The sequence below is a fragment of the Trachinotus anak genome, unplaced genomic scaffold (genome assembly GCF_046630095.1).
Source record: "Trachinotus anak isolate AG129_WGS33_773 ecotype Australia unplaced genomic scaffold, CSIRO_AGI_Tana_v1 ptg000001l, whole genome shotgun sequence".
NCBI lineage: Eukaryota > Metazoa > Chordata > Actinopteri > Carangiformes > Carangidae > Trachinotus > Trachinotus anak.
In genome coordinates, this window is record NW_027273852.1 from 9,029,227 (window position 1) to 9,050,745 (window position 21,519).

The 21,519-nt window shown below is 39.6% G+C and overlaps 2 protein-coding genes across 7 annotated transcripts in view; one reads left to right on the forward strand and one right to left on the reverse strand.

Moving 5' to 3' along the window:
* The window catches only part of itga6a (integrin, alpha 6a), a 33,802-nt gene that overhangs the window by 883 nt on the left and 11,400 nt on the right, over positions 1 to 21,519 (forward strand). For 5 of the 6 annotated variants that reach the window (XM_071474653.1, XM_071474639.1, XM_071474671.1 and 2 more), the window contains exons 2-3: positions 750 to 897; positions 12,543 to 12,910. In XM_071474653.1, the coding sequence (XP_071330754.1) occupies positions 12,723 to 12,910 (188 nt within the window). In that variant the 5' untranslated portion in view covers positions 750 to 897; positions 12,543 to 12,722. Of the gene's footprint in view, positions 1 to 749; positions 898 to 10,957; positions 10,998 to 12,542; positions 12,911 to 21,519 lie in introns of all 6 variants that reach the window. The other variant, XM_071474648.1, reaches the window with a different exon arrangement.
* Positions 26 to 5,327, reverse strand: dlx2a (distal-less homeobox 2a). Its single transcript, XM_071474702.1, has 3 exons — positions 1,767 to 5,327; positions 1,216 to 1,400; positions 26 to 1,072 (listed from the first exon to the last, which is right to left on the reverse strand). Exons 1-3 carry the CDS (start codon positions 2,083 to 2,085, stop codon positions 746 to 748), a joined length of 831 nt encoding a protein of 276 aa, XP_071330803.1. The 5' UTR covers positions 2,086 to 5,327; the 3' UTR covers positions 26 to 745.

Consider the following 21,519-nt stretch of genomic DNA (forward strand, 5'->3'; position numbering starts at 1 on the left):
GGAAAGAAAAAAGGGATGCATAGGCTATGCACAGAAAACATTTTTATTTAAATAACGCCTGGCCATATATGAAACACTGCTAAAATAAATAAGACAAAAATACAATTAAGTGTGATACAAGTAAATCAGAGGGTAAAACAATCAGTAGCTTACGGTGGTTAATGGATTTGCACCAATAGCCTAAAAAAAAAAAAAAAAAGTCAAAGCGTCATGGGGTATAAAATATTTACAAACGTGGACTCATGCACTTACCCTCCAGTATATTCAAATCAATTAATGACATGAGGAATGGATAAAGGTAAGCTATTTTTTTTTTTTATCGCACAACAAAATGAGGTCATATTGAAAAAGGCACGATACAAGTTACTTGTGCTACATTTGTGACAGGTTGTCCTGCGATGAATGCTTTATTTTGCAGCAATGGCAAAAAAAGTGACGTCCGCGTAAAAGTGGGCTGACGCCCAGGCTGTGATTGCTTTGGGTAATAGTGGTTCATTCATCCCTCGACATAAACAAAATAAATAAATACAAAAATAACTGTAGAAATCTGTGTCTACCATTTGCCAGCGCAAAAACTGGCAAAGTCCATGAACCTGCCCGGCTCCATTAATTTCTCCTAGATGTTTGCGCGTAAAGTTCGCATGGCGCGCAAACGAGGTCTGTAAAATGAAAGTATTGGCATTTCTCATTCTTTCACCAGTATTGTCCGATTTAAACCCGATGTTTGCTTGTTTTGTTTTGTTTTTCAGAATATCGTCCCAGCGCTTATGGCGGAGTTGTGGTGGTGCTGGACCAGAGGGGGCTGCAGATGCGTGGTAGAGTTCGTGGTTGAGTACCAGGAGTAGTTTGCCAAAAACGATGAAGGCGCAGTCGTGTTGGGAGGGCTGCTGCTCTGAGGTAAACTGGAGTTGACACTGTTCATTCTTTGACTCTGTGGAAAGTCCCAGGCAGTAGTTGGTGGAGAAGTGCAAGGGGGCGATTCACTGGAAGCAACATGTTGCTCTGGGGGGATTTCTCCACTTTTCCACAACTTCTTGAACTTGGAACGACGGTTTTGGAACCAGATTTTGACCTGAAGGAGAAACATATATGCATAACATTGATTAAATGATATTTTTCGGCTAAAATTCCTATTTGACAGTTTTAATACCTTCTCATATTAGACATAAAATTGATATTTGACAGTGTATGACCACATGTCTTAAATGTACCCACCTGTGTTTGCGTAAGGCCCAGCGAGGCTGCCAGCTCGGCCCGTTCTGGTAGAGCCAAATACTGCGTCTTTTGAAACCTCCGCTGAAGTGCTGCCAGTTGGAAGCTGGAATAAATGGTTCGAGGTTTCCTGACCTTCTTTGGTTTTCCATTAACCATCCGGATTTCTGGCTCGCTCTCTTCTTTCTCTAAAGGAACATTCACATGCAATTGATGTCAATGCATGAGGGGTTTTTGCAAATTTTCATTGTTACAGAGCTGTTGCACAGTTTTCACGGACGTCAGTTTGTGTTGATATTATTGTGCAGAGGACAAAGGCGTAATCAGGCGAAATTTGCTTGTGAGTTGTGTTCAGCACAGGCCTAAATTAACTGAACTGCTCCGTAACACAAGTAAGTGCCTGATCATTTTTGACCAGATAATAATTATCTTGTCAGTTAAGTGCAATGCATGGTTAAACTTGCTCCTCAGACAGTTCATGCCATGAGCAAATTTTGGAGTCTGGTCTCGGACAGTTTCTTTAAATGCATTGAAATCTTTAAGAGCTTCCTTACCTGTATCGACTGGAGTGGGAGAGGAGTTGGAGCCGTAGGAGCTGTATGCACCATAAGATGAGTTGAAACCGAGGTCGTAAGATTTCGTGTTATATGGCACAGTGCTCGCCGCGCTGCTGTGGTACTGGTAAGAGCCGAGTTGGCCAAACGGAGACCCTGCGCAATGGCCAGGCTGCTGACTGTTGTAATAGCTGCTGTCCGTCGCCGTGGACACTGGCAGAGTCGGGGACTCCTGCGATTTGTGCAAGCTGTGGTAATTGCTTGAGGTAATCTGGTTCGAATGCATATCAGTATTTAGGTTCTCAAAAACCCCAGTCATCTTCGAGTTGGAGCGGAGCAGCGTCGTAACCTATGCGTAAAAATCGCAAAATTGCGAAACTGCGAGCTGAAAACACGACTCAAATCATGGACTGATGACCCCCTTTTCGCGAATCAAAACGCATCCCCCGTGTAAACTGTGGCAAAATCAGCGGAAGGTGTGTCCCTCTCACAGTGGCCTGTGATTATCTGCTACGGTCGGTGGTGGGAGCGCATTTATGAGAGAGTGAGAGGGAGCGAGCTACTGTGTCTGAGGCAACCAATGAGTAAGGGCTGCACCGCTGACTACTCCCCACCGCGTCCACCCTCCATTATTTGTTCAGGTCTGTCTGTCCCGGTTGTCTGCACAGAGTTTTCCATCAGAGCATCTCCAAAGAATCAAGGGAAAGATACCGTTAACCGATAGGCCAAACAGGTCTGGTGTTCAATCCAGTAACACAGGCTGAGAAATTAATCCGTGTGCCTAATCATCCATCAAGCTAGACAGGATAAATTAGGACTTTAACATATGGATAAAAATGTACTACACGCCAGGAAAGGCAACATTAAACAAATGAGTTTTCAGTGGCTTTGGGGTCTGCGGTGAGCCATCATGATTTGAATTTCACGCTTGTTAGTGTGGAAGATTTATGTCAGTTTTCAGGCAAGCTTGGAGGAATCACAGGCCTTTTTGATGTAGGCCTAGATTTCATTTTTTTTAAATGTCTCAAAAACTCAAAAACTATGTCTCATTAAGAGAACGACGCAGAACCACACACTGAGTTCGGTCAAAGGGGATCTGAAGGTGTTGATAGCTTACAAAACCAAACTCCGTGGAGGAGGCTGAATGTTGTGTTAGGTGGCCAAAAGAGGAAACTACAGCGCCGCCAGGTGCTGGAAATATGACTTGCAGTCTTTTTCCTTTACTATTTCCTGATGTCTGCACCTCGTGAATAAGAAAGGAGTAGATGAACCTCATAGAAACCAACTTCCTTCAGTTTCATAGACGTGTGTTTTATCTCTGCAGCTTTACTTGGTGTCCAGAGTGCTGGTCGTTTAACATCGTAATGGGATGAAGAGGAGCACATAAGTTGATGTGGTGACAGATACCTTGACGTGCCTGTGTCCGTTGCCACAAGATGGCAGCATAGTTCCTTTTATTGGCACAGCTGGCAGAGATTTACTTAGTTATTGTAATGCCACTGCATCTATTGAGCAGACTAACCTGCAAATTTGTCAATGTGCGTTCTGCTTATTCTGTCAGCCAGAGTATCACTAAGCACTCAACAATGTCATGACTACATGGGGCTTGACGAAATACTACAATAATACACTTTAACAGTCTAATGCAGGCTAAATCAGTAGCCTAATGCTGTCTTTATGAAGCTTATCTGTCAGAGACAGATGTTGAACTCTGGTTACTTTGGTGGTTTGAATTTGCTGATATATTGTCCCCAGTATTTTCCCATTACAAAATAACACACTGCATTCACAAATATCATTAGTCTTAAATTGATACCCAGAATTATCATGATCACCGTACTCCCTTATGTATTGTCTGCGCCCAGTTTTCCTCCAAATATGACAATAAGATTGTTGAAGCTTGGGGAAAGCTATAAATAGTAGGGTATCCATTGATAGGCTGCTGTACTGGATTACATTATATTGTCTGGGTGTTGTTGATAATGCGTCCTCTTATACATACAGTGAGTGAATGCAAAAGCCCTGCCTTGGCTGCTTGAGGTGCCACTTCCCTTTTTAAATAGTAACATTTCATAGATCTTAAAGATAAGGTGATAGGTGTTGTTAAAGTGATGGGACAGATTTAGTCACTAATTTATACAAACAAAATTACAAACTCGCATTCAGTGCAATGGGACTTCACTCCTTTCAAGCAAATAATGAATGATTTGATGACATTTCCCTTAAAGGGGTATTTGTGATTTAGTATTGCAACACAAATTAAGGTACTCCCAAGAGACAGATTTTAAAAATGTGGTCAAAATCAACACAGCAATGGCTGAGATATCCTAACTTTTGTTACCTACTAAAGGTTGAGCTCCAAAATTGTTGGATCTTACAATTCCACTACTACAACTCAATGGTGTCTTTTATAAGACCCTCATCATTCAGTTTGATCTATTTTGTATTCCACAAATTGTCATTTTTTATATTTTCCTACTTTAGTAGTGAGGGCATGATACATTTTCTCTGGCTGCTCTGCAGCAAGACCCCTAGATCCAGTGCAGGGTGGCTCTTCTGTCTGTCCATTGTTTTCCTGAAAAGCCAGCAATCCTCTCCCACCATGGGCCAATAGGGCTGTATGTCACTGCTCATTAGTGGGTTCTCTCTGCGTCTCTAATGCCCTTCATTAGAACCCAAACAAGCAAAAATTTTCCATTCAGAGTCACATAGAAGTTAACAATGGAAATCATGAGCGCAGTTATCTTTTCTGATCAGGATTCTTTTCATTAAATACTCGGTTGTTGTGGTTATTTGGTTATTATGAAATTGTGAAAGTATATTTTACAGTTTACAGTTCACTGGGAAAAAATGCAATTAATCTTTTATTTGTATAACTTCTTGCAAACTCCAAGTTCAGAGACCACAGTTCCTCAGGATATCATACTTTTAGATAGTAGTCAGGGAGGATTTCACAACCTAGTTCACCAATCTCAGAATTTGTAGTCAAAACCGGGATGTGCCAAAACTTTCATAAGCAGCACAGACCGTTGGGTAACACCTGGACAACATCGATCTTATCATATCTTTTCTTTCAGCCTCAGAAGTAGATTGTTGTTATTGCTGCTTATTTCCTTGCGCCATCAAACCTTCTCGTTTTGTCATGGCACGCAGGTCCAGGTAGTTGATTATAATTTGAATGTTGTTTTAATGTTTTCCCCTCTGTCGCAGTTGCAGAGCAGCTGGTATTGTAGCTTCCCAGTGTTCAGTGACATGGAAATGATGCCAAATGACAGGACACAGTTGTAAGCAGCTTTTACCATGCATTTCAAATGACCGTTTATACATTTATACAGCTTCTCCTGACTTGGCCCTTGGTACACCATTCACACAACTTAAAATATATATGTATTCAGTATCTGTCTTTCCAGTTCCCATCTTTATTTGTTTGGTATGACAACCTCTTTTGTTTTACTTCTTTTGTAATAATCTAAACAAGACTAAAAGATTGATTTTGTGTGTCTTCCTTAAACCAGCACATTGTGGTTATGACATTCCTTAGTAGTATGTTAACATATTCAATGAAACCTCATAACAGAGGCATTCTTGTTCTGTACAGTATACATGGTCTCTATAATTATACTGTAGCCTATTTCAATCAACTATGGATTACAAAATAACAAGACACTGGCTGATATTGACATTTTGTCTTGTGGAATCAAAGTCCACAAAACAGGAAGTCACAGGGAAGAATAACAACCCTGGCATTTTGAGGAGTTATTGATCTCGAGTATCTGTTATCTTGTTTTTTGTTGTTGCAGAAGCTTAAAAGGCAAACAACAGCTGAGATCTTTTCGATGACACATCACAAAGTGAGCTTTAAGAAACATTAATAGAAGTCAAGGCTCAATGGAGCAGAAGAAATCAACATAGCACTCCATGACCACACAGTGTCTACTGTCTGCTTATACTGGAAATGACCCATAACAAAACTTATAGTACAGCTGACAATACAAGAGAACAGAAAGAGGGGGAGGACAACTCCTCCCCCATTAAATACTTCATATTAACCTCTTGCTATTGATTTCAGGACATGGTCTGAAATCCTAAATAGACTAGGAGAGATGTTCATTCTAGTGTGTTCTGGATAGTCCATTATGTATCCAATACTGTTCTGTAGCTTTTGGTTTTCAGGATGAAAATCTTGTTTGCTCTTATACGGTTTGGTGGGAGTCCCTATGAGTGGTCAGGTGGAAGGTGGTCTCTGGTCCTGAATAGAGGATACCACAGATTCTTAAAACTAATACCCCGATTATGACTGATGATGGCTGTTTTTGGTGCTTGATGTTCCATATTTTACAAGCAATATTGACATTTTGAGATTCTTTACTTTGTGAGAGTGAGTGAACCAAACACCAAACTAAACCCCTCTAAATTTAGCTTTTTTTAAAAACAAATAAGTGTACCCAAGTAAAAACAAAGTAAAGTTAGTTTAGGTACTACTTTTTTGTGTGTTTTGTATTTATTTCTTTCAACCTGTATAATAGTATAGTTGTTAATAGTGCACAATTCTATATTTAGTATGCAGAAATACATAAAAAAATTATATTTAAGCATATATTAAATACAACATAAGTAGTTTCAATTCAACACAACTTAATGTATACCAATTTTGAATAAATATAAAGTATATTGAAATATACTTTTTTAAACTTGGGTGTGGCAAAACAGGTCTAAGATGTTTTTCATTGTGTACTGTACTCGAGGTCAACAGGCGCAGTAATGGTCCTGTTGTGTTTAATGCAGGCAGGTTTCTGGCTCAGTAGAGTGATTTGGATGTTGGTGGATTCTCTTCACTGACCTCCTGCTGGGTCTACTGGAGCATTCATCACCCTGGCAACTCACCCTTTTAGTCAAATCACTTTAAGCATTTTTTTCAGCTTTGGCTTAAATGTTTAAATACCTCTATGAAATGCTTTCGAACAAACCAATGTAACGGTAGGTGGTTTGTTTTCCCTTCCATTGTTTCCAAATGTTTTTAAGCTCAAGACACAGAGTCAGCGAAAAAAAAAAAAAAAAAAACATCTGCTGTGCCTGTATACATTTACCTCACGTGCCTCTTGCAAACATGGAAATGATCTACCAACTGCTTCTTGACCCCACAGTTTAAAAGGTTGAGGCTTTTCTGCATGGCTCCGGACATGAGTGGAGTTTCAGTTGGAAACCTTAAGCAGGGTGTTCATGATTGAGCATGTGTTTCCTAAGAATTAGTCATGGTGGCTTTTCCCCTGACGAGAAGTTATTTTTAACAACAAAGGCCTTAATGACGAGTGCTGCTGGACAATAACAATTGGAAGGAAGTTTTCAGTTTGGAGCTTGCAACAGATGTAGGGTTGATGTTTGATGCTCCACAATGGGACAATCTGTGTTAAAGATCACTGTTATGCTTGACTTTAGGCACAATCCACTAATAAGATATATTTTATACAACAATCTTGTTGTACTCAGAAAGAGAAAGGTGCAGCAGAATTGAGCTCTCCACTGCTTAAAGCCCCTTAAACTTATTTTTATGCTTTTTAAGATTCAATCAGAGAATTTCATTGTCTGCTTGTTTCCTGATGTGAAAACTCAATCCACTTCTTAGTTCTTCATGAAAATCTGATTATTTTGAAAACTGGTGGTTTTAACAAAATAGGAAAGTCCCAGTTCACATAATATGCCTGTCTACTGTATAACATGATTGTCGTGACATAATGATAATAGAGGCCACTCTTTCACATTAAAGCAGAAATGATTTTGCACTTTGCAGGCCCAATAACGGAATCCCCAGAATTCCCTGTTATATCTGCACGGCCTGTCTGAGAAAGAATTCAGAGAGGTCTGCGAGGTCCTGCTCCCTTCATTGTTGATTCAGCAGCACACCCCCCACCCAGGAGCCATAAATGGAAACGGCCCTTTGTGCGAGGGGAGTGGAGCAGATTTATTGTGGATAGTCCTTCTACAAAGGACCATGCCACTATCACAACAGGACCAGGATCAGCTGCTCCCTTTTCACACAGTATGATTTAATACCATGCTTCACGCATCCACTGATGCAGACATTGTTTCTACGCTCAGCATCCATGCAGCCCAATGGAAAAACAGTCAGAGCTCTATCTTCCCTATGACTAAATACAGTCGCTACTAAGATGATTTTGTTTATACTTAGCTACTTTTACTATTACTACTCTCAGCATTACTTTCAATGACAGATTTAGAGTTAGAGTTTCAACACAGACATTAGTTTTATTATGGGGCTTTAGTCCAATATTTACCTGTAAATCAACATGACATGATGAATCTAACATGCTTCTTTGTACCGTATAAATGTCATTATCAGTTAGATTGCATATAACACTATCCACCTGTTTTAGCAGTGCTTTGTGGTCATCAGTATAACTTAATTCCTGGACACTAAAATTGTTTTTAATTTTGATGGTGAGACTGAAGATTACTTTGGTCTGCACCTCGCTGTGTTTGCATTCTGAAAGTAAGACATTAATTCCTTGACACACTAGCAGGAAAATTGCCCATGCCGACTGTATTTTGGGCATGTTTCTTGCCTCTTTGATAATTTGTGGGTTTGGCTTCCTTTACCAGTGCTGGTAATTTTGACTTCATTATACTGAAACTTAATGAGCTGGCCCTTCTGTCTCACTAAGTTTTGGGTTTCAGAGCTCTCCAAAACTTGATGACAACATGAAGGTTGAAATCACTGAAATTCAACCATTAACACTCCCAACACTCTTAGCTATCTCTGTCAAGGATGGTGTGAGTTGTCTAGATTGGAAAATAGACATAAAACCTTTACAGGATTGCTAAATCAACATGAAATGTAATCAGTTGTGTGCTGTATAAATGTTATTATCAATCAGATTGGACCTAAATTTAAGTATTACAGAAGTCTTAAATTTAAAGTAAACAACATCCATTGTAGTCATCAATAGGGATTTGTGCCTTGGCACACCAGCAAATTGCCCATGCCAACTGTACATTTTGGGCATGCTTCCTTGCCTCTCTGATAACTTTTGGGTTTGGTTTCCTCCACCAGTCTCTGTTACGTCTGTTACGCCTGTGAAACTTAAGGAGCTGGCCCTTCTGTTGCATTAGGATTTGACTCTCAGAGCAAAAACCAAACAACTTCATCATGAAAGAGGCAAATCTGTGTAATCTTACAGAAAACAATAATTGGACAGAAAAAAACCTACATGGACATTTGAAATTAAAAGATTTAAAATGGAAAGTTTGGAGATTGTAATAGCTGCATTTATGTCTCTTTGTCCAGCTATAAAACAAAGATTAGAAGAACAGCTTTACAGATGTGACAAATAAAAGACAAGCTCCAACATTGCAATACTGTGAAACACTACATATGCTTTTAGAAGTGAGGCTGCATAGCTGAAAGGAAATTATATATTAAAGGGGTTATAGCCCCCTTTTTTGAAAGTTAAAATAATGTTGAATATTCTCTAGTTTTGTTTATTTGAGTAAGAGGAAGATAGAATGAGCAATATTTTATCTTTACCTGATTAACTTCTGCCAATAATCAAACCAATGGAATACATATGTGGGTAGCATTAGCAAAGGGCTCCAATTCTCTACTCTCAAATGAAATTTAATATCGTCACCACTGATTTGACCGGGGGGCCCAACAGATCTTTCTCAAGTCAGTGTTCATTTTGTTCATACAAAGGTGCAACTAATCTGTGAAGAAAGGCCTTGTCACCTGCAGGGGTCCACCTGTTTGACCTGAGCCATCTCTCCAGTTTCTCTGTTCCCACTGACCTGAGACAATATAAGGCCGAGCAGGCTCACCTCCTCTCAGAGCTCAGGTTACACAGCCACCCAGGGCAAAAGTGGACATGAAAGTGCTGTTTATGTGGTTGGTTGAACTCAGGTAAAGGCAGTTACACACCTTTTTACTCACAAGGACACACACAAATTATACTAAGCAAGCAAGTGAAGAACAAATGAAGCAAATGAACCTTCCTTTATTCATTTAGCATGAATACATTTATCAAACGTCATCACATAAATGAGTCAGCAGTGTCACTTTTGCAACCATATACTGATGAAATAACATTTTCTCCTATAAAAATAAATATAGATGAACTGCTAATTAGCTTAGGCTAAATGTGCCATAGCATTTGTGATATTATGTATATCTGTTCATTTAAAAGCTTTTAATTTGTTTTGCTTGGCTAATCAAGATTGCTGTGAGCTATCAGGAGTAACAATGCAATCAGTGTTTATCGGTGTCTAATTAATATTTAATTAGAATGAGGGGTATAATTTCAATAATTGATTTCATTATTGTACAATTGCTAATTGTATCAGGTTAATATTGACTATAGACTATATTTATACACACAGAAGACTTGTGGCTTTTCCGGCTGCGTCATGTTTATATCACAAATAACAAAAGGGCGAGTTGCCATGGTGATGATAGAGAGCGGTTTGAGTTACAGAGCTAAGCACTGAAAATCAGTACCAGATCTAGGAAACTGCACAGTACTTCAAAGTGAAATGTGATGGGGATTTAGGATACAGATCAACAACTGGAGAAATTTATAAAAACCATATAACATCAATATACAGTGTTTCCAGCAGAATTACATCCAAAAATGGATGTGAATGGACATGCTGCATTTTTATCAATGTAAATCTGATTTATATGTCTCAGTTTTAAAGAATTATGTATTTTTCAGAACTGACAGGCCAGAGTGGACACATTGGTGTCTATTCTGTCTGGACACCAATGTGTACCGACCAACAACTAGTCATGTTTCTGCCAGCAGTGGATGTAGGGGATCTGGGTGACATCAGTGAGGAGGCTTATGATGCATCTGTTACCAGACCCACCGCAACAGAGATGCCTTTCACATATCTTACACTAGAACCTCCCAAATAATTTGCTGCAATTAGGAATGTGGTTAAGACCCTGTTGCACCCCCCGAGTCCCTGCTTGCTGACACACACACATACAAGTACAGACGTACACACTCAGACACACAGAGGGCTCTCTAACTTCAACAATGCCCACATTGTGTTATGTTCCGTTGTGTGATTGTGGTTCAGAATGGCTCATACTTCACACTACCATCAAACACCAGAAGATATGCTGCGAGTAGTGAGAGGGCGATACAATGAAGCTGTTTTATGTTTTTTTGCAGGTTTAGAAGATGACACAGACCGGCTCATATCATGCTGCTGGTGGGTGGAAGCCTCTTAAATGCCAGCTTTTCAGGAAATGAAAAAAACATCTTTAAGCAGTTTGTTCAGCTTTTTGTGACCAAATATCTTAAACCTAACACTTCCTGATTTCTCAAGAGAGTACAATCATTCAGCTACTTAAACACAAACATCATCAAAAGTGGAATACCCAAGCTTTTGACTTGAAATAAGTGTTGGGGCATCCTAGGGTGACTGAAAGTCTCTCACGTGTTGTCTGTTTAGTGATTACTTATTTATGAACCCAGTCCTCAGCAGGTGTTATTAATGAGGCGAACATGAATATTTTATTCCAATTTTTATGGAAGGATGATCAATCCCAAAACCAGAATGAATTACCTCTATTCAAGTAGTTTTTTGTTTGATTTGTTTGTTTTAAAGTCAACTAAAACCAGGATTTTCGCTATAGATTTGGAAATTGCAAACCTTTTAAAGCTCTTACAGCCTTTTAGTGATTAACAGCAGCTTGTCTCCTTGTCCGCCTGAATTTGGGAGGTTTACAGTATTTGTCCAGCTGACCGGCACACCTGACTTGTTGTTTATCTGCCTCTACCCAACTGAAATAGCAAAATAACCTTTACTAATATGTGCTTGGGTGTTCAGTTTGTTTTTCTTGCTATTACTCATAAATTTGTATCTATAAATTAACCAAAGAAAAAATGAGAATACAGTATTTGTACAACAGAAACTCAAGATTGATACAGACATCATCTCATCATAATTTTGTCCAATATTGGCATTCATATTTGTATTTTAAAGTGGCCTTCTAAAGATAATGAAGAAAATTTGCCTCTAAATGAAAGTGGTTGTAAGAAATATGCAGGTAGATTATGGGAACTTTATTAATATTCATTCTACCTGGAACTGTCCCAACTTCAGTCTCTGACCCTGTTCTTGGAGATGGAAACATTTGACCTGTAAGTGGTTAAATTCTCAGTTCACCTGAATGAGGAGAATTCAAAGCAGTGGTAGTAAGGCAGTGAAAGGCAGTGGAGGCAAAGCAGTGATAAGACTGGGTGGTGTATGGTTGTCATGTGAGCCTGGGTTTGGCATACTAGTATTTTAAACATGCAGCAATGTGGAGGGAGATCCAAACTGGGACATCTACCTTTGTTGTGATGATCAGATGGCATTCACCTAATTTATCATGGAACAGATTTGATTCTATTATATTTATTGCAGTAAAACAGCATACGGTGTTTATTTTATTTTCAGGTCTGAGCTGTCTGTGGTTTACTCCACAGTCCATAGCAAAAAGCAAAAAACATATCCTATTATCAAAAATCTAAATGCAAGATTGGAACCCGTTTAAACACTCAAAATGACTAAAAGTGTCCTGAACACATGGTTTAGGCTAATTTCTCTAGACATTTAAATGGGGGGCCATGTTTTGAATTATCATGAGCTGAGGGACATATAATATATACACTGTCCATTTTAGACAAATTTGACAGTTATGTAAACCTAAATATACCTGAGATTTATATGGTAAAGGAATGCAGAGACTGTCCCTGTGCCCTGTAACAGGTGGCCTCCTGCAGCGGTGAGCAGAGGGGGCGGGGACTGTGGAGCAGCGGCGGCGGAGAGCAGGGTGAGGAGGCAGGCGCGGCGGCCGTCACTCAGACTGCAGCGGACTGAGCGGTGGGGAGCAGCGTTGCCGGCGGGCTCTAAACTTGGGACTACTGAACACATCTGGATCGCGCTGCTATGCTGCTGCAGGGATCACACTCCGCTGTCTGCGCTGCACTTTTATTTCATTTCTGTTTTCTGGAGCCAACTCTGGTGCTGGCCTTCAACCTGGACACCGGTCATGTCATCAGGAAAAGCGGGGAGCCGGGGACTCTGTTCGGGTTTTCTCTCGCCATGCACCGGCAGCTCAACCCGGATAAAAGAATGTAAGTGCTGCCCTCAGCTGTGCATCTCTACTGCTGTGTTTGTTTTCATCTGTGGTCGTTGACGAAAGGTGTAGCTCCGTAATGAGAGACCCCTGACGGCACAGGTTCAGTGAAATTACTGGCAGGAGTAAATCTTAACTTAAAAAAAAAAAATCTTAACATGATTTCTCAATGTCTAAAATTATATGTGGTGTAGGGAACATCTTCTTAATTTAAGGATTCTGCCTCTGCAAGTCGAATAAACTAATTTTCACCCGTAGGTCGTAACAGGGAAGGACTGGGACTAAAAAACGGCCTTGGACTTTGACTAGGCCCAGCCCAAAGCAATAACGCCTGGCATGAGTGTCACAATACTTTAATTGTGGCTCATGATACTATACCAACCAAATTATAGCAATAGAAACTGATGTTGACAAGATGTTGTGTTAAGAGCATAGTATTCTAGTTTAACTTGAATACTCACATAGAAATGAAAGTAACATCACACTGCAGTCCCTCTGGCTGAACCAATACAAAACAGGTATCTGAAACCCACAACACATAGTACTGTATGAGTTATGATTAATCACAATGTAAAGAGGCTGTAAATATACAGTTTAACATGAATACTCACATAGAAATGAAGGTTGAATACTAACCTAAAAAAACAAACCAGAAATGGCATTTTCCTCAATGTTTGGGGATAAAGAGTTTCTTCAACAGGTCGCTTTTTTCTGCAACTCTGTCTATGACCAAGTCATTGTCAAGGGACATGAGGATGTCTTTCTCTGTGGTCATAAGCATGACTGCTTCCAGGTGTTCTTGTGACTGTGTGGTCCTCATTCGACTTTTGATGTGTTTGAGAACAGAGAAACTTCTCTCACAGGCTACCTGTGTCACAGGCAGAGTAAGGAGGAACCTGTATCCCCAGCCAAGGATATGATAGGCATCTGTGAAGAGGTTGTAGCGTTTCAGAATTTGATAGCAACAGACTGGGCATTACAAGATTTGCACTGTTAGTTTAGTACATCTGTGTCTTCTTCGTCATCATCACAGCCACCCCCTACCGTCCTGACTTTGTACTCTTCAAGTGCAGACATTTTAAGCCGTGGCCACTGAGCTGCCAGACACTTTAACTCAGACTGCAAATTGCATTTTTTTTCCCCCTCGCCTTCTCAGGCCCACCCTTTTCTTTCCGTTTTTTACCGGCGTTATCAATATTGTTTCTATGGTCAATATGCTTGAACCACCATGGCTTGAAGGTCTTTGCTGCTGCTACTCCACTTCTTCTTCTCCTTCTCCTTAATTGGCGGGCGCGGCTGGGCTGCAGGCATCCAACTTAAAGGTGCACTACTGTCACCTACCGTACTGGAGTGTGAAACAGTAGATTAGCAGGGGGAAAAAACAGGTGATGACTGCGTGGTCGGTGGTCGGCCGGCGGCTGTCCTGGAGTACCGGCGGTTCTGTGATTCTCCAGATCACACAGATGGCCAGTCCGCCCCTGGGTTGTAAGCAATGCAGCAACCTATAAAAGTTACTCTCCTCTCAATCTTCTAAAGCCTGTATAGTGTTTCTTGTCAGGTGATGCGAGTTTTTGTTCTAATTTTCAATAGATTTCTACTGCCTCCCTGTGATGCTTTGAATATGAAATGGGAAGAATCCTACAGACAACAAGTGAATCAACAATGGTTGTAACTGTCTTGCAAATGTGGCTGTAAGGTCAAACTGAGGGAGCACTGATAGAAAGGTGTAATGCTGCAACACTTGGTTGGTTTTCAACAATTCTGATAACCATTTACCATATCTGAATTCAGATTTTCCCTGTTTTGTGACATTTTAAATAGAATATTTAAAAAATAGGCAAATACAACATTGCGGTCACTATTTGTGGATATTTAATCGACTGAGATAATAGATATTAAATTGAGTTTAGTTGTATTTGGATTTTTCCTGTTATTATCACCCATCTCCTATTAATGAATGGTGTTTGGTGGGCTGCTCTTCAAACCTACAAAAGTTCATCTAATGACTTATCAGGTGCCTTTTCACTCAATGGTGTTGAGAAGGGATGAGCAAATGCTCTTTATAGTTGTCTTGAATGAATGTTAATGTTCCAATTGACTGATGCATCCTGGGCTCAGCTGTCACATATTTCAGGCATTTCAGATAGTTACATGTGCTCAAATGAGCCAGGTCAGAGAGGTTTTTTAAGCTTGTGTCACAATTAAAGTAAACAGCAGATAAATTGTAGAACGTTTCCTCAGTGCAGCATTTCATGAAAGCCTGCCAATGCTTGCACGCATACACTACAGTAAACCATTTCCTTTTGGCTAGCCAACGGGGTGAAGAAAAATATCTGTGTGGTTAGCCTGATCCTGCCACACAAAGAGTAATGCTGGTAAAGTGAGGAGAGGGGGTGGCATGTCAAAGCCTGCGAACAGGGTGAGGCTGCATGCTAAAGCTACTGCATTATATACTGGTCAGCAGCCATAGGATCCTGCAGCAGCATGTTGAGAAACTGAGAGCAGGAATGAGAAGCCCTGATAAGAGGACCTACTAGATTTCCCAAAGATCACACAGATTAGCCGTAACCTGTGGAATTTTATCTGACTGCTGTTTTGGCTGCTGTGCAAAACCAGCTCATGATGTAGTAAACACACCAGCCACATAAAATTGGAGGCTGTCTTTCAAAATGTGCTTTTTACAAGGGCAGTTTTGGTCACACACAATCCCAAAAAGAAAAGTAAAGAGATTTAAAGTCATGAAACTGAATGTAATATTTGTTGTGCAAACACAGGTTGGCAATGTGACACTGGCCTGATAGTTTGTTTTTCAGCCAATAAAAGTAAGAGGAGAGTGAAGATTTGCCTCCTTCACATGCTGATCTCTGTGAAAGCTGCCCGAGTTTTGGCAAAGATGTGACAAAAATGTCTGCCAATGTGAGCAAAAGCTGCTTTTTGCTGACAGAAACAAACAACATCATTGCATATATTTGTTGTTTTTTTATATTTGCTTAATCTGAGCTAAGATTCTGTGATTCGAGACATCATTGATGAGTAGATAGACAGAAAGTTCATTGGCAACAATTTTGGTGATCAACTAATGATTTTTCTTAAAGAAAAATACCAAAATTAGCTGTTTCAAGCTTCTAAAATGTGATGATATCCTGCTTTTCTTTGTCGTAGTAAACTGAATATTTTAGATTTTTACCTCACAATAAGAGCTGCAACTGTCAGTTATTTTTATTTATTACTGTGAAAATTATTCTCTCAATTAATACAAAATAATATTTTGATATTGAGAGGGGGGAAGTATGGAATAAATAGCAGCTTTCCCAGCTCAGCCATGATCTCGGCTCTAAATGCTCATGTGACACAGAGATAATCAGCCAGACAAGTCAAGTGAAAGCTCAGCAGAGCACACACAAGTAGGTAATGAACAGCTCAGCCTAACTTAAAGCTGTGAGGCACTCTGACCACTCTGGCACTCTGAACCCATGAAATCACAGGTTAGTAATGTGTCACACACTGCATCTGTCTCTTTTGTTCTCATACGAACATGTGTTTGATGATGATCGCTAGCAGCTGTAAATTTTTTCTGGCCATCACTGCTTACATTAATCTGATTATTATAAATCATGTGTGAAGAGAGGAGCGCTGGCCTTTACAGGGTCCTTTCTAAACAATCTGTTCGGCGAGCAACATGCTTAACTAGATGGATCAAATTAATCTTTATGTCAAACTGGTCTTTCATCCTTTCTGTGTTTCAGAGCTTTGTGTTTCCCCCTCTTTGCTGCAATTGAAAAAACAAATCTTCTTGTGATTAAAGGGCTGTTTTTTTTATAATGCATGAAACCATTTATGCAACTCTATCCCTATTGTTCCTCTAATGGGTTCATTGAAAGCACAACTTGAATTCTCCCAGTGTTCAAGTTGTTATTTTTCCTTCCTTCTGATATTGGTTTCTGTTGAGTGGAAGGAACGAGGAGATCCATGTTTCAGCATGAGACTGGTCATAATGTGGCATCTTGCAAAGAAAACTGGATGCCTCTTCCATGAATAATGTGTTGGGTTAATGATGTGGATATAACATCCTCTCAATGAAACCAGAGAAAAAGGCCATTTGACAGGACATGTGCAGCCATCTGTGCACATGTAACCTGATAGAGTAAACGCAAAAGTGAATCAGCAGTTGAGACGTTTCAGTCAAACTTTATACTCAAGTTTGGAAAGTTTGAAATAGATTGTGTATGAAATGATGAATAAATCACAGATAAAAACAGGTGAATCAGAAGACTGAAGTCTTTTTTTTAAAACTTTATTCTTTACCAAAGTTGATCTGTACGTCCTGTGAATATTCATAGTTTCCTATGTGATGTGTGCTCAGCCAACCACACGGTCAGCACCAATCAGTGTGTGTGTGTATGTGTGTTTGTGTGTCAACTGACACAGTTAGAACAGCTGCAACAGTTCTTGTGGCTTTGAATGCACAGCTGTGGAACACTGGACCACATCTGTTAGCAAAGATCAGTGAGATCACTGTGTAAACCCACACCAGTCACTATGTATTCCCATTTACACTGCAGTGAAAGACATGCTGCATGATGGGATGTGGTTTCACACTGCAGCCTGGCCAATACTGGATTTTGTAGACAACATGGCATTGATATTTGAGAATTGAAACAAATTGCAATAACAATATATCGACACAGATTGATTATAGATTTGAAAATGCTTTTGATCAGGATCACTTACAGTATTTTATTCCTTACATGACATGTGTTGACAGTCCTGATTTATCAAGTGGACTGTGTTTTACTTCATGTTTTAACTTAAATGCAGTAGTTGCATTAGGATCCTGTGGGCTCTGTATTAGCATATCGAGCAAATGAATTGTTAAAATTCTAAAAACACTCAAATTGAGCCTTTTTCCAGATTGAAAAACTAGTTCATGTTTCTGTTTGACTTGTGTGTTGCATGTCAGTTACTCGCTAAATTCTACAACTGTCACTTTCCTGAGTAGCTCTAGTGTTAAGTTGGAGGTGTTTTTTCTCTACCTTTGTAACAAGTTCTTCATAAATGTGATGTTTTCCTGCATGTACCCTTGTGGACTTGACTTCTCTTGAGCTGCCTGTCAGTTACAGCAAAAGGGCTATCTCAGTGCTGCAAAGACACATTCAGGAACATTAGCTTTCACTTCACGTGTCAGTCTTTAAAAGTGTAGATGCTCAGGCTTTGGACAAAGTCAACCGATGTAACCCAAAAATGTAATACTGCATTCTTTCTGTCAATATATTTCACATATTCTCTCTGATATTTTGAATGGTTGCAGTCGTGATCAGTGGGAGTAGATTGACTGACACAAGGTGGACACATAAACATCTTCATCAACACCTAATACAATCCAATTTCCATGTGTTGTTTCAATGCTGTGGTGACTCCTGAGGCTGTAGATCATGGTGTTACTCTGTTGGATAGGATTATATTTTAAAGTATATTAACAATATATAGTAATAAAGGTTCTTGTATCCTCTCTGACAGAAAATAGATTCTTAGCATTTTGCGAGGCATTCAGCATCAGTTTCTGAAGCATGTTAGGCTAAGCCAGTTAGAGGCTGAAATGTCACATTGAAGCTAACTTTGTAAAGGCTCTTGTTTGTATTTGCATTTCACTGGGCTTTGTTTGAGGAGAGGGTTTGCAGTTTGGTCTTCAGTCCTGCATCAGACCTCCCCAGGAGAGTTTTTGCTTTGCAAATGATGAGCTACTGTGCTGTCCCATAGATCAATAGTCGGGTAACAGAAAGAACTGCAGAGCTATGTGGGGGGGGGGGGGGGGGGGGGGCTCATCACCTCACACATGGTAGTGTGACTTTCTTTACTTTGTAAAGTGTATTATTGTAGTAGCAAACTATTGTTTCCCCAAAGAATTATCTTAAAAGAAAGTTCATATAAAAGTTCTGGCAATTATACTTTAGTCTGAAAAACAGATGGACAGATGTGATATTTAATTATTCTTAATTAATCTTACATTGTCTTATTTTTTTAATGGGTTGAAAAATAAATTTGCTTAGTTACTAAGTTGAGATAAAATTAATTCATATATGATGATCTTACTTTGCCACGGAGATTAGCAGACTTTTATTTTTTCAAGGAAATTAGCTTGTCTGTTGTTTTCACAGTCTTACCTTTCTATACAGGTGGAACGTAGGCTGTATCTGCCACAGACAGGAAATATGTTCTTTTTTTAAACGTTTTTGTTTCTCTCTCCGTCAAACAAGAGTTGCACCATACCGACATGTATAGCTTGCTTAAGTTTCAGTGTGTAAAAGGTTACAAATGCACTCAGCAAGCTGTCACCACATTTAAGAAGTGTTGACAACAATACACAAATACAGGAAGTTGTTTTTGGTACTGGTGGAATTATACCCCATTTGTAACATGAATATGTTCATTTGAAGTAATGCCAAAAGGAATGTGAAAATAAATACGTATTAAAATCATGTCACCAGTTCTAAAAGCATAACCATATCTGTTATAACCAAACTAAAAAACCCTTGACACAGACATGATGCTAGTTGTTCATTCTTTCCTCTGTAGCTGCCTTCTGCAACATATTCAGTGAGTCCATGGCAATATTGATTATTCACAAAAAAGAATTAAAATAGCAGTTGACAAACTGACATTATTTAGTTTTTTTCTTTCTCTTCTTAACCTGCAGATCTAAGTCAAGTTGTCCCAGTTGCTACTGATATGAGTGACCCTTAAAACACATCCTCTTTTTCATGTTTGTGAGAATGTGGGTTTTGGTGAGAGACACTTTGGTTAGTGAGCTAGAGTTGGACAGAACAACTACATTATTGAACACGCTCCAAATTAGATTGTCTGCTTCAGTGCTCCTTTGCCTTCTAAAGAATGTCAGGACAGTAGTCTACTGTCACGTAGACGCAGAATATTTTCTTTCTTATAACAAAATACAGAAGCTCTTTGAGAGACTGATTGAACACTGCCAGCTTTTGACAGACTAAACGTAAATCATTCTTCCTATGAAATGCACAATATACAGTATGTGCATTAACCACTTAAAGACATGTATTGAAGCAGCTTTATGTCTGTCATGTTAATATTTACCATCATCAAGGAATGGAAGAAGGGAAGTAAATCTTACCGAGATATTATCATCTTTATAATCTCAAGGATTATCATGATTTTACTTAAATTTTGTTAAATTGACAATCTAGGGGTTGATGGCAATCTGTAGACTGTCATCAAGTGATCTCAGTTTCCGTGTTGGTCTGTCAGTAAATCCCCCACCTCAGTCCAGGCAGAAATATTTCAACAGCTACTGGATGGTTTGCAGTGAAACTTTGTGAAGGCATTTGTGGTTCCCGGGCATTGTATTCAAATTACTTTGATGATCTCACTTTTCCCGTAGCACCACTAGGAGGTTGACATTTGTGGTTCTGAATGAAATGTCTCGACAACTGTTGGATAGATTGCCAGAAAATTTTGTGCACACATTCATTCCTGAGAATATGAGGCCTTCACCTTTCATCTACCACAATCACAAAATTTTAGCTTGACCAATACTCTCCCATCAGCCTTAGCTGTACTTATGTTTTAAGTCCTAATTATGAAATGTTATGATACTAAAATAAAATGGTGAACATAAATGTATATAGATATAAATATTAGCATGTTAGCATTGTCACTATGGGCTTGTGAGCATACTGGCATTAGCATTTAGCCTCTCAGAGCCACTATTGTAGCTGTATACTCCGTCTTGTTAACTTACTGTTGATATTCCTGGCCCAGTTTCTAGTTTGGAAAAATCTGGTCTGAGGGCTTTTTATAGGATTAAATCTGACCTCCTCCTGATCTGGCCTATACTTCTTCCTTAAAGGAGCTATTTGTACATATTGCTGTAGCTTACAGCTGTTAACTTACCAATCTAAAAGAAACGTTGCGAGTTCAGCATCAAACATTACATTCCTTTACTCGCCAAGAGCTATCTCCAGAGGTGAAAGCAATGCCAATGTTAACTCTTGTCGTCTTTTCCTCTACTTAAGTTAGCAGGGTAAACAGCTAGCCCCGCCCCGTCTCATCACTTTCCGATAGCGATCCGCTATGGCCTCCTGTCTGCCCTGAAGATGTAGTGCTGCTCAGAGGGTGTATTATAACCTCTTGTCTCGAAAACACAACAATGGCCAAAGCTCTCGTTAAGTGACAATCACCACCTGCTCTTGGCAAGAAACCATGTTCGGCGGCAGAGAAAACCCCTCATTCATTTATGTCATTTTGCCTCTATTAGATAGAGGTACAGGAAGCATGGGGGGAAGGAGCCAGACAGGAGGGTGGGAAAGGGGGGGGGGGGTAATATAACCACAAATGTTGTGGTTATATGGTTTGTGTCTTAAATAGTGGGCCAACAGGATGCCTCTCTTGTTCTTAATTCTTGCAGATAATGCCACACAGTTTCTTTGTAATTTAACTTAATGTCAGCATCTCAGCTTTAGAGTATGTGCCTTTTTCTAGACTTTATCATTTTGCTTTGACATTCAGAAGGAGAAAAGAAGTACAATGAATACCTCTGTCAACAGTAGCCACAATATTTGCATTGCATTTAAGGAAGCC

Excerpts from the sequence above, each read along its gene's own strand:
- dlx2a (XM_071474702.1), bottom strand. The coding sequence starts at position 2,085 with ATGACTGGGGTTTTTGAGAACCTAAATACTGATATGCATTCGAACCAG. Across the intron at positions 1,401-1,766 it reads TCCCACTCCAGTCGATACAG|AGAAAGAAGAGAGCGAGCCA; the intron begins GTAAGGAAGCTC and ends ATGTTCCTTTAG. Across the intron at positions 1,073-1,215 it reads TGGGCCTTACGCAAACACAG|GTCAAAATCTGGTTCCAAAA; the intron begins GTGGGTACATTT and ends TTTCTCCTTCAG.